Consider the following 12,454-nt stretch of genomic DNA (forward strand, 5'->3'; position numbering starts at 1 on the left):
CTGATGAGGACATGTTACTAGTTCTTTCAAATTTAGAAAATTCTGAAGAATAAATTTATATTTAGAAATCAAAAATTGTTTGAGACATTATTCATTTTTATTTTTAATTTATGAGGTTGTAGCGAAGTGATTGTAGTATAAAATGAGACTTATAGTATAGAGTGCAACATTTTTATGTTACATGGTAAGTTTACTCATATTTACTTCCCTTCTGCCACTATATTATCTCCAATGTGTATTTGACATCTCTTCTTCATCTCCGGCCTCCTTTCTCTCACTGTGTGTCTCCGATGCATCTTATCGCTGCTATTTTGTGTAATTACAGAAGAGAGTAAAATAAAATAGTTCGGAACGTGAAAAGGGGGCAAAGTAGAGTACCCCTCACCCCCTAGGCCTTTTTAGGCGGTCCCAAAAGGATCAGTTTCTGCTTTCCTGAGAGATTATGGTATGAGTTCCATATACCACAATAATTTGCATTACAACATGCAAGATATCTATCTCCTATTACCAACTTTGAGATATTCGCGCTAAGCGCGAATATCTCCAAAAAGTAACACCTGCCCTGAGCAGTTCTTAGCCATGTTATCCAATGGGAGGTGGATAACATGGCTAAGAGCATTAGCTCGGTAATGCATGAATATCGCTGACTTTTTAGCGATATTCATGCATTGCGGCCGTTTATTATCGCATTTGCGATAAACCTTGATAATAGCAAGGTTTATCTTCGATAATTTCTGACGATGCTTAGCGGTAAAAAATTCGTTGGTAAGCATCGTTAGCGATAAATATCGCTTAACTTTGGTAATATGCACCAACGTCTGTTAACGTTCGATTCGAAGGAAATAAGGAAGTGTTGAAAAACATTGTCTGCGCCATCTTGCCTTTTTTGAAATGCCACACTTTTGTCGTGCACGGCAGCCATTTTAGATGCCTTGACCAGACCCACTCTCTGCACGCTGTCGATTCGTAGCATGGCTCCCCACCCTCGCAAGCATCTTCCCCAGGCACTGGTCACCCCCGCTCTCTGTCTTATGCATCGGCAATAAACCTCCCCCCATCTGCGCTGCTCTTCCCTGAAAATCACACTCTGTGCACGCCCGACACCTCCCTTTCGCCCTATTCACTACCGCACCCTCTGACACTCCTCTTCCTCTGTGTCCGATTGTCCAGGCTATCACCTAGCCCTGCAGATGTAGTTTATGGCCCCAGCTGTAAAGAATCACCCCTCTTCAAAGGAGTTATAGTAGATCAAGGCCCACACCCGATGAGATCCGTCACACCACACGTGTTCCTACTATCTGAAAACCATCCTGTATTGTGATTGGGGAGGGGACCGAGCCTGAAGCGGAAGATTCCAGGAATGACTCTTTGTACATCAAAGTTTTTACAATTATGTGTCACATTAAAAATATATAGCACTCCAACAAAGTAGTAGGAATATAAAACTTTAATAACATATAAATATATGCAACAAAACAAAAACAGTAAAAACATTTAAACAACGAAGAGACCGTGGCAATTTCTTTTGAATTCCTGATGAGGACATGTTACTAGTTCTTTCAAATTATGAAAATTCAGAAGATGTTGCCTGGGGGTTGGTCGTCAGTAGCAGTCTGTTGTGCGAATAGTTCCAAGGCAGCAGAACGCGCTGAAATCTAGATGGCACGAAAGTGATGTCTAGTAAGTTGCCGCCCAGCAAATAACGGCGTGGGGCGCCGCGGGGGTGAGTGAGTCCAGTAGGCACCACAGCTATTCTTACCGGCATTGCAGAATTACTGCTGGGGACAATGCCTGTGCTGTAGCAGGGTCACAGCAGAAACAAAAAGGATTCTGTTGAAGATGTTGTTGGTTTTCAATTTGAATACAGTTCTGGTGTCAACTGCTATGCTAATGTAGTGGTTAATGTTTTGTTTTCTCTAGAAAATGTAAAAGAGGGGGAGCCAGTCCAAAGTTCCGTTAAAAGGGCAAAGGAAAGGATCGGTGGTTTGAACTATCAGTCAAAAAGGGGAGGGGGTGCAACAATTTTTCCTACCGGGTCACACTGTGCTTTCACCGGAACTGAGGTCTGCAGGATTCTAGTAATTCAAAGTGAGGCTGGCGCCAGCATGGGAGCGCCGACGTCCCGCGGATACAGTTTCGTCACTCCACGGGCGATCATGGCAGTCATTCCCCATCGGGGGTCGGAGACTCCCGCGGCTCCTCTAGAATCTTCAAGGTCGTGGAGGACTACGGTGGTGGAGTCAACCAGTGACCGGGCCATTTCTTTATGCTGGGCCCGCTCTTGCCAGGTCGACCGCCATTTTGAGAGTTCGGTAGCTACTGGCGATCGCGGGGTCAAATGAGCGGACGGGCTCCACCCTGCCGGGCGAGACGTTGCAGCATGGCCACAGTGGAAGAACCCTTTTCCGGGCGCCTGGAGCGCTGAGGGTGCAGCTGGGAAGCCTCCACCTGGGGAGGCGGGAGAGGCCTGTTCGCACCGTCTCTCCCTCCCAGTGCACCCCACGGCGTCTCGCTTGAGATTTGTTATGGCCGGACCAGGCGATGAGGACGAGGGGGGGGGGGGTCGGAGGCATGTGCAAGACATCCCCCCCCAGTGTTGTCGCAGCCATTATTCAAGAAAGAAGAAGTGTCCCGTCCGTCTTCGGGCCGGGCTTCCGGTAGATGTCGGCCGGACGCCCCTGGCTCTGGCCCCATGAACGGGTTTCTTGGTTTATCGGCTGCAGCCGGATCCCGTCGGCCTCGGCCCCCCGACCGTTGGTGGCCGGACCGGAAGAGCATGTGGCGGGACTACCTGAAACTGTCAAGGGCCACCGCGGCCGGACTGGGAGAGAGAGGGGAGGGTCGAGGAGACATTCCCCCCCCCTGCAACTGTTCAGCGTTGTAAAGGCAATCCCCTGGCCGGGTCCCGCTGGCCTCGGCCTCTCCTCCGGCTACACCCTACGTTAGGATCTCCTGGCCGAGGCGTGGCAGCAGGACCCGCCTTATATGGGCTGCTCCCGGCTGGGCGTAGCCGCAACCCTGCCCCACCTTGGAAGTTTCAAGAGTGGGGGCGGATGTTCTACTGACTTGCATTTTCCCTAGTCTATCGATTTTTTTGGCGTGGCAGGCGGTGGGACAGCGAGGGGTGATTTGGTTTCTCTTACTGTTTTTCTGGTCTCTCACCACTGGCATATTTTAACGTTTTCTTGTTTCTAGGACATTAATAGGTTTTATCATTACGTTATGTTATCGTTTCTTTGTTCGTTGTTTAATAAAAGTTCATGTTCATCAGTGGCCTACTGATTTTCGTTTTCCTATTCTTTTCTTTCCAGGTTGTTTCATGCTAAAGTTTCTGTTAACAGGATACAGTGATCACTTCGTTATTATTGCATATGTCCTTTTCACTAGGGGTGCTCTCTGGTCGGGCCAGATGACGTATCTCTAGTAAATGGTCCGGGTGAAACAGGTGCATCAATCAGTGGGGAGTAGATAGGCATGACAGATTACAACGGGGGAGAAAGGTCCGCATTACGTACCCTTTCACTATTTGCAAAGATTTTCCTACGTATATTTGCAAACAGGGAATACCTCCAAAAAGAACCAATTCCCAAACAGTCAATGTTTGGGGAAACAATCAATCAATGAGGAACGAAATAGGCACAACGTGTTAAAGGTTTGCGTTACCTACCCTTCACTATCTGCAAAGGGAGAGAGAATATTCCTATTCTTCCTCGTTTGCAGGCAGAGAAGATTCTTAAGAGAATCAACTTCGAACAATTCAATGCTCGATTCAAACAATCAACAAGGGGTACTGTGAACACAAATGAACGCCGCTTATGTACATACACATTGGTATTATCAACAGGTTGTTCCTAATGTTTCTATTTTAGGGAGGTCAAAAAGAGATCCCATTAGTGGCCTACTGATTTTGCTCGATTCCTTTTGTTTTTTTACACGATTTTTCGCTATCTGCAAAGACTAAACAGAGTATTGCGACTCTGTGCTTGTTTGTAAATAGAGAATGAACCAAAGAGAACAATCAATCAAATGGAGAGAGAAGCAGGCACGACGGATTACAACGGGGGCAACGGGGGCAAAGGCCTGCGTTAACTACCCTTCACTATCTGCAAAGAGAGAGTACTCTTAATAGAAATGAGGGGTGGGGGGCAGCATTCAAAGCAGATCAGTGTGCATAAACACGAAAATGTTTTTACTTACCACGTAGTTGACATTCGACAGCTTATGATATTTGCTATTAAAAAACCATTGAAATTCACTGAAAAAACCATAGGTTATAGACCATATATAGTTAGGAATTAGCATTTAAAAAACCTTATTTTACTCACACAAAACCATTGAAATTCCATATATAGTTAGTTGCACTAACTATATATCGCGCACCCGCAATCCACTGCTGATCATGTCACATATTACATCATTCATGACATGGTCAGTGACATCACTGATGACATCACTGATGACATCTCAAATGACATCACTGATGACATCACTGATGACATCTCATTTGACATCATTCTTGTGCTAATACGATAAACCTCTTCAGACTCTAATATAACCTTAGATACACTCAGTGTATACAGACACTCACACACTGCCACTCATCCATGGAGTTACTCACACACCCAGTCAGTCATGCAAAGAAACAATCTCACCTCCATTTCTTCAACTATACAGTTAAACACACCTTACTTATTGAAACATATACTAACACATATTTACTCTCTTATACAATCCCTGATACAAGTTCACAATGATCGATACAACCACTCACTCATTCAGTGGCTCTCATGCACAGTTATTTATATATGCCAACTCTCACATGTACTGTGTTTAACATATGTACTTACTATGACATGTAGCATTGAGATATCCATTCACTCATCAATACACTCATGCACACAGTCAACTGCCCATGTAGCTGTTTCCACATGCAGTCTTGAACTCATACACCTAGTGAATAAACTGCTCACACATCTATGCATAGAGTCACACACCTTCCAGCCACCCCCACACAAACTCAATCTCCCATAGAAATACTTGGGCAACCAATTAATAACACATATAGCCTCTCGTATAGCTAATGATCAACACATGCAGCAGTTTACATCACAACAGACATAATGATGCACAAATTAAGACAGTTTAGTCACTAACCCATGCATTCAGTGAGACACATTTAATCACTCACTCATACATTCAGTCATGCACCTACTAAATCCTTCGTCCAGACAGTTATACATCTACTCATTCTTCAATATGTAAAACATATTTAAACTTTACAGAAACACACAGTCACTGGATGATGTCATCAGGGATGTCATCAGTGATGTCATTTGAGATGTCATCAGTGATGTCATCAGTGATGTCACTGACCATGTCATGAATGATGTAATATGTGACATGATCAGCAGTGGATTGCGGGTGCGCGATATATAGTTAGTGCAACTAACTATATATGGAATTTCAATGGTTTTGTGTGAGTAAAATAAGGTTTTTTAAATGCTAATTCCTAACTATATATGGTCTATAACCTATGGTTTTTTCAGTGAATATATATATATATATATATATATATATATATACACATACATAAATGCATATGCATATATATATGTGTATATGTGTGCGTGTAGAGAGAGGTAGAGAGGTAGAGGTGTAGAGGTAGAGAGGTAGAGGTAGAGAGGTAGAGGTAGAGAGGTAGAGGTAGAGAGGTAGAGACTAGTAGAGAAAGAAGTAGAGAGAGGTAGAGAGGTAGAGAGAAGAGAGTGAGTAATAGAGTAGAGAGTGAGTAGTAGAGAGTAGTAGAGAGCAGTAGAGAGAGTAGCAGAGAGTGAGTAGTAGAGAGTAGTAGAGTGAATAGTAGAGAGAGTAGTAGAGAGTGAGTAGTAGAGAGTAAGTAGTAGAGTGAGTAGTAGAGAGCAGTAGAGAGTGAGTAGTAGAGAGTAGAAGAGAGTAGTAGAGAGTGAGTAGCAGAGAGAGAGAATCAGTGATGTCATTTGAGATGTCATCAGTGATGGCACTGAACATGTCATGAATGATGTAATATGTGACATCATTAGCAGTGGATTGCGGGTGCGCGAAATATAGTTAGTACAACTAACTATATAGGAGCAATTTCAATGGTTTTGTATGAGTGAAATGTCCAGCTAACTATAACACCCCTAAAACTTATAGTTTTTGAGTGAATATATATATATATATATATATATATATATATTGATATATATATATATATATATATACATATATGGAAAAACTTAACAAAAGTGTTTCACTATGAAAGGAGTAATGCGTAATGAAATGGGTTTTAGAGTTAGCCTATTTAACTGGAAGGAAGGCTGTTAAAAATAAATAAAAACCAAACTAAAAATATAGTTACATTTTGAAATTTTATCTTTTGAACATAATGCAGAATACAAAGACAGTATCACGTTTTTGTGCTCATAATGTCATGCTTTTCCTTTCCAGTGTTTACCTTTTCAAACTTAACAATTCCACCTTTTAAACCAAGAGTCAATAAAGTAAGCAGGACTGCTGGGAGTTGCTTAACCCCTTTGCAGCGGCACGAATTCTGCCTCGGCGTGGGGGAGTCTAGGGGGTGGGCGTGGCGCAGCAGTGCTCATGACGGCTCTCGGCCGTCATAAATCACAGTGGGCATGTGCTCATAACAGCCGGGAGCCAAACGAACTCCGGACACTATTTAATTCTCCCGCACAGGCGGGGAATTAACAGCGCGTGGGAGGAGCGGCAACGTTCGGACGGCTCCTGGCCGTCATGAGGATACGCCTACCGTGTCTCATGACGGCCGGGAGCTGTCATGAGCACCAAAGAGGTTAACAATTGCTCCCGAATGTTGTGCATACTGTGCAGAGAAGCTCACTACTCTAGTGGGTTTTAGGCGAGAAGGAATTGTCACACAATTAACTAATGTATCATATAGTCTAGGAAACAATGCACCCTGTGCAACAATGCACCCTGTGGTCAACACATGTTCTTTACCACATATTGTATTATGTAAAACAATTGTTACCTACCGCCCAGGAACCAATCATATGCTTAGCATCAACAACCACTGTCTGTGAGGAGGCGCCAAAATTACTGCCCTTGTGGATCAGAAATGTCCTGCCATCCGCCAGCGTAACTCTACAAAACAAAAGAATATTGTACCATGTGGTATCAGGACAGAAATAAAAGTGAAAATGTATCATGCCACTTTTAATGAAATGTGACAACAGATGCTTCTGATTCCAGGAATTATTTGTCAACACAGATCACATGTGCAGACTTTCCATCCTATTATATTGCTAATCTCGTCTTTACGTAGGATCCATTTGTTATGTGAAATGTCCTGGTCAGAGCAGAATGCTATCGAGCACATATAAAATGTCCCATATTGGATGAATTCTCCTACCTGGTCATTATAAACACTGTTTACAGTCTGGACTTTTGGGTGATTTCATAATGCTTTCTGGATGTTGCAGTCTTGTTTTTCTTCCATTGAACTAGAGTGATTACTATAAAGCAATGTCGAATGGGCCACAAAGTCATGGATCTATGCTATGCTTAGTAGCACACAAGGACCATTTACATTCCAAGACTTGCAGACCTGTATTTATGACAGGGAATACAAAACTAAAACTACCATGATGCAAAGAAAAACAGGGGTAGTAGATACACTACTCATACCTAACATAATCATAGGGAATGTGTGTTTAGCATGGAGAGCAATGTGCAAATGTACATCAATTATGATCTAAATAAACAAGGATGTGTGAAAATGGGAGGTCAAAATTAGCCAGTATGTTTGGTTATGAGTGGGGAAGCCTGCGTTGCCCGGCAGCCGCCCATCCTCCCTTTGAATAATTTTTAATTTCAGTTTTATATAGCCCAAACTCGACCCGAAGGCATCAGAGCACTTCACATGAGCACCACTTACGTTATAGATGGACAAACTCATTTTTGATAGGCACAGGCAGATTAAGTGATTTGCAATAAATCAGAGGATGTTGAGCGTCCTTGCCAAAACTCAAACCCAGTTCCCCAACTTGGAGATTGACGACTCTAGCCATTGGACCACATCCTCAATATCATTTGTGTGTGCGGAGAAGCTGGGAGTGTGCACCTTTGACTGAATTAAAACGAACAAAGTGCAAACCGATACCCAGAGGGTGTCCTTGGTCTGACAGACTAACCAAAGAAGAGAAAAGCACAGATAAATTACGGAAGCTGGAAATTACAAGTTTTTAGTTTTTCCCTAAAAAGGATGTGATTATGAGTTTCCCTGATCTGCAAGAGAAGTGAATTCCATAATTTGGCTGTGAGGTAAGAGAAAGACCCATGGCTCTGGGAACTGCATCTGCACAGTGATTTCAATCAGTCAATGGTACTTATATAGTGTGACTTATCACCCATTAGGGTGTTTAGACGCTGTGCTGTGGGTGTCAGTCGAATAGCCAGGTCTTGAGTCCCTTCCTGAAGTCTGTCAGCGAGGGTGCGGTAGGTGAAAATTCAAGCAGTGGTTCATGTAGGCAGGTTCTTGGTTGTGGAGAGCTTTGTAGGAGTGGGTCATTAGCTTGAATTGGCATCTTTTTTAGATGGGGTGTCAGTGGAGGTCTTTCAGGTGCAGGGTGATGTGGGTTCTCCTCGGCAGGTTGAGGAACAGATTAGCTGCTCATTCTGAAAGAAAATAACCTGGAAATGCAGGAGAGAATAATGCATGCAAATTGTACTCTCTATGGCTAGTATTCCTGACACAATTATAAGATTTGACACAAATATACAACAAGGTACAGGGAATGCGTTGGTCTGATCTTTCAAAACTGGACACAATGTAACAGAGTTTATCAATCAACGATAATATCAGGCACTGTTTTATGCTGAAGAAGTAACTTGTCTTTCTTGTTCAGAATAGTATTACCTTACTCCTGAGTGGCTTATATCTCCCACTGATACAGGCAAGCGTTCCAAAGGTCTGTTTACATACTCTGCGAGTACAACAGGTTGATTGTAGAGGCTCGTTAGCTGGGACTTAGTGTTCATGTCACGAGGAAGAGGCTTGTCTGGAATAGAATGTGCTGGTGGTTATCAAACAACTATATTTCAAAACGTTAAAAAAAATATTTTGGACTACTCTCAGTTAATATGAATTCATGCACTGGTTTAGAATTGGTCCACCTCATCTGTGCTTGAAAACGCTGACAGCTTGGTAACTTCCCATTTGAATCTCTGGTTCACTGAACAGATCTCCTTTATCACATATAAATTGAGATATTTTTCTTCCGAATTGATATGCTTTTTATGTCGAGCCTATCCAGCGCTTACACTGTTAGGCGATCTGTTGTAAGTGCTTTGTGGGGTCTGACTCCTCCCATGCTTTGGATTGGATTTTGTGTGTCATTTTAAAATCGTAACTTGCAAATGGCTAATGGTGGGTTCATGTCCCATCTTTTTTCAAAAGTTCACTCCCATGGAGTATTGCTGCGGGAGCGAGCAGCGGCGCACATGGCGGCTGCTGCGGCAGGACGCACGCTTTTCTCTGACAGCTAACCTCTTGCCTCGTTAGTTAAACCCCCTCCCCAGCCTCTCTCCCACCCATCATTTTTCCTCCCAGGTTGCTCTACATTTCCAGCCTTTTTTTTAGGCTATTAACAAATGTATATTGTATTGGGTGTGCCCGTTTCCAAGGAGCCGTACTCTTTCTCGTTAAACACACCATTTGAACTTCTTGTTCTAGTGGTTGCAAGGTTCAGCATTTGCACAGGAATGCTTTCCTCTCTGGTGGCGTAGGTTGGATACTTTCTGGGCCCTTGCTTCCCCAGGCACCCTTTTATTCAAAATGTTCTCCCCATCTGTTCTGGACATGACTTAATCTGAGGAGAATTTCGGGCGTCCCTGGCGGGTCTGCTTCATCATCAATCACCCCCTGACCCCATTTTTCACTGCTCTTTGTCTCTTGCCTTGTCTGATCCAGATCTGTCAGTCCCCTGCACTGAGTCACCATGGCCATTATCAAGAATTAACCCGCCCACCACCCCACAATGACTTCCTAAGGTCATGGGAAAGCGGGCAGTCAAGGAAGTTCCTGTACTCTTATTGGGGGCCAAGCCCTGCAAAGAACAGTGGGGTGAACAGAGCGGTGGCAGAGGTTGCTGCACCCGTCCCTTCGGAGCCTCTCATCACCCAAGTAGCTAGAATTCATTTACGTATCCCTTGCAACCCTTGTCCCTTTTTATTTGTAATAACAAGCATTTGCAATGCAATAGGTCTCGCATTTGTTAAAGGTAGAGCTGTTGGTGTTAAAAAATAATGTTTTTTACTTTTCTTTTTTTTATTTGCAGTGGAGTTATTATATTTGCATAGCACTAGTGCCAATGGTATAATAAAGTAAATGTGAAAACATTTTTATTTTCATCGCCAACAACTCTAAGTTTAACAAATGTGAGACCTATTGCATTGGAAATGCAATATGTCTTGCATTTGTTGGAGTTGGAGGTATTGGCATTATAAATGCCAATGTTTTCTACCTAGCCATGTTGCAGGGTGCAGTTCCCTATGAAGCTAAACGCAGTCCCCTGGGACCTCTATTGGCCACATATAGTCCTGCACGCTGCAAAGTTGGAGTTATTGGCATTATAAATGCCAATGTATTTTACCTAGCCATGTTGCAGGGTGCAGTACCATATATGGCCAAAAGAGGTCCCATTTTGCACACTGCAGAAGATATGAGAAATCCACCCTACCCATAATGCATTGCAAGCAAGACAGTACCATGAGTACATTCGAATAGCTATGTCCTTATATACAATTAGTAGCTTTGAAATGTGAAAAAATAATTATTATATTAATTCTGGATTAGGTTGTACTCTGTGTGGAGTTGATGAAGAGAAATTTATAGGAGGTCTCAGATAAATGTGAGAGGTGCTATTGAGTAAAGTATACACTGCCAAACTTGCTTAGGACCAAGAATGTGTCCTGCCTAAAGCCATTTAAGTAAATAGTGCTCTGAGGTTGTAATTACAACCTAAGGAGTAATAACACAGGTAACACTGGCGCTATCATGGGAGGTTACTAGAAGAGACAAGGCGGCACTAAGGATAGACTACTAAGCCTAGTGACCAATGGTAAGCCACCATTTACAAAGGACAGGGACAGGAGCCAACTAAAAAGATGGGCGGAAAGTGGGCAGAGCTTTATGCCCATATCCTGAATATAAACTTAGTTTCTAGTTGCATTCGTTTTCCGAAACTTTACCAATAAACAAGGCGGTGTCATTAATTCACAAGCCCTGTGTGATTCATTTCACTTATCTTCATCTTATTAAAAGAAATGTTGATGCATTTTAGTGATGTCATCGTGTATGGTAACACTTGATTATACAGCTTTTCTGTCAACAATATACAAACACAGATTACTGAAACAACAAATGTTTACAAAATATCATATGTACAAAATTCAGCGTAAGGTATACAGACTTTTTGGCCTATATACATGTATGATCAGTCCCTAACTAAAATCTGAAACACTGGGCGGGAAGTTTAAATTTCTCCAACTGAATGTCTATTATCTCCTGCCAGTGTTTAAAGCTCTGGGAACTTTGATTTGGAGAGTTGACAACAAGAGAGTACTATTAATGTGAAAATCTCTCCTGGAACACACTGCATGTGTCTTATCCCAGACGCTGGGGTCAACGTGTTTCAAACGTTTCTTCGTCAGAATGGATACTGAAAAGAACTTCGGGCAAGTGACTCTTTCTTTACAGTCAAACCTCTACCACGGGGCTTAGAAGTCATCATTTAATTGAAGACCAGAATTGCATAAAAGACAAAGGAATCAGAGAACAAGTTGGGCTCCGCACCTGTATTCTCACGAGAATTTCCATTAAGGACAAATCAAAGCACTGAAGACACGACCAGGTCCAGGTCCTGATGAAAACCTCATAACCATTTTGAGGTTTGAAACGCGTTGAAAAGCTGAGTGGCCATACCAGGGCTCGAAAGTGTGACCATGAGATCAGGCCACACTCCTTGAGGGGCTGCATTAGCCCACTCATCCACCAGACCCAGTGATGCATTTGTTATTGTTTAAGGCTGTCTGCCAATGGTGGGACCATGTAAAATAATGTAAAGGTGGCACTGGGATACTTGCGCTAATGTCACATTGGGTCATATTCAGCTTCCGGAAGGTTTGTTAGAAGTGAAGGACACTGCTTTGTGTTCATAAAAACCTGGACAGCTTCAAGGCGCATTTCTGGTTTACTCCATGCCTTGTGTGCACATTGCAGAACCTGATAAGTTGCTTTTGCTCTTCCCTCCTATCCTGTAGGTGCATTTCTGCTCTGGAGGTAACTGCACTGCCCTGAGTGCAGGCTCAGTACACTGGGTACCACTGCTTATCGCTCAGGCCTCTTCTCTGCTGTTCCACCACCCAGGATAGAAGGTGGGACTGATAACCCAGT

General features: G+C 43.0%; 1 protein-coding gene across 1 annotated transcript in view; it reads right to left on the reverse strand.

Annotated features, from left to right (window-relative positions):
* LOC144827122 (uncharacterized) overlaps positions 1-12,454 on the reverse strand; it is a 106,926-nt gene that overhangs the window by 76,445 nt on the left and 18,027 nt on the right. The window contains exons 3-4 of the mRNA XM_078685550.1: positions 8,918-9,059; positions 7,035-7,143 (exon numbers count right to left, since the gene is read on the reverse strand). Coding sequence (XP_078541676.1) covers positions 7,035-7,143; positions 8,918-9,059 — 251 coding nt within the window. The remainder of the gene's footprint in view (positions 1-7,034; positions 7,144-8,917; positions 9,060-12,454) is intronic.

This window comes from Lissotriton helveticus, chromosome 4_1 (assembly GCF_964261635.1).
Source record: "Lissotriton helveticus chromosome 4_1, aLisHel1.1, whole genome shotgun sequence".
Taxonomy (NCBI): Eukaryota; Metazoa; Chordata; class Amphibia; order Caudata; family Salamandridae; genus Lissotriton; species Lissotriton helveticus.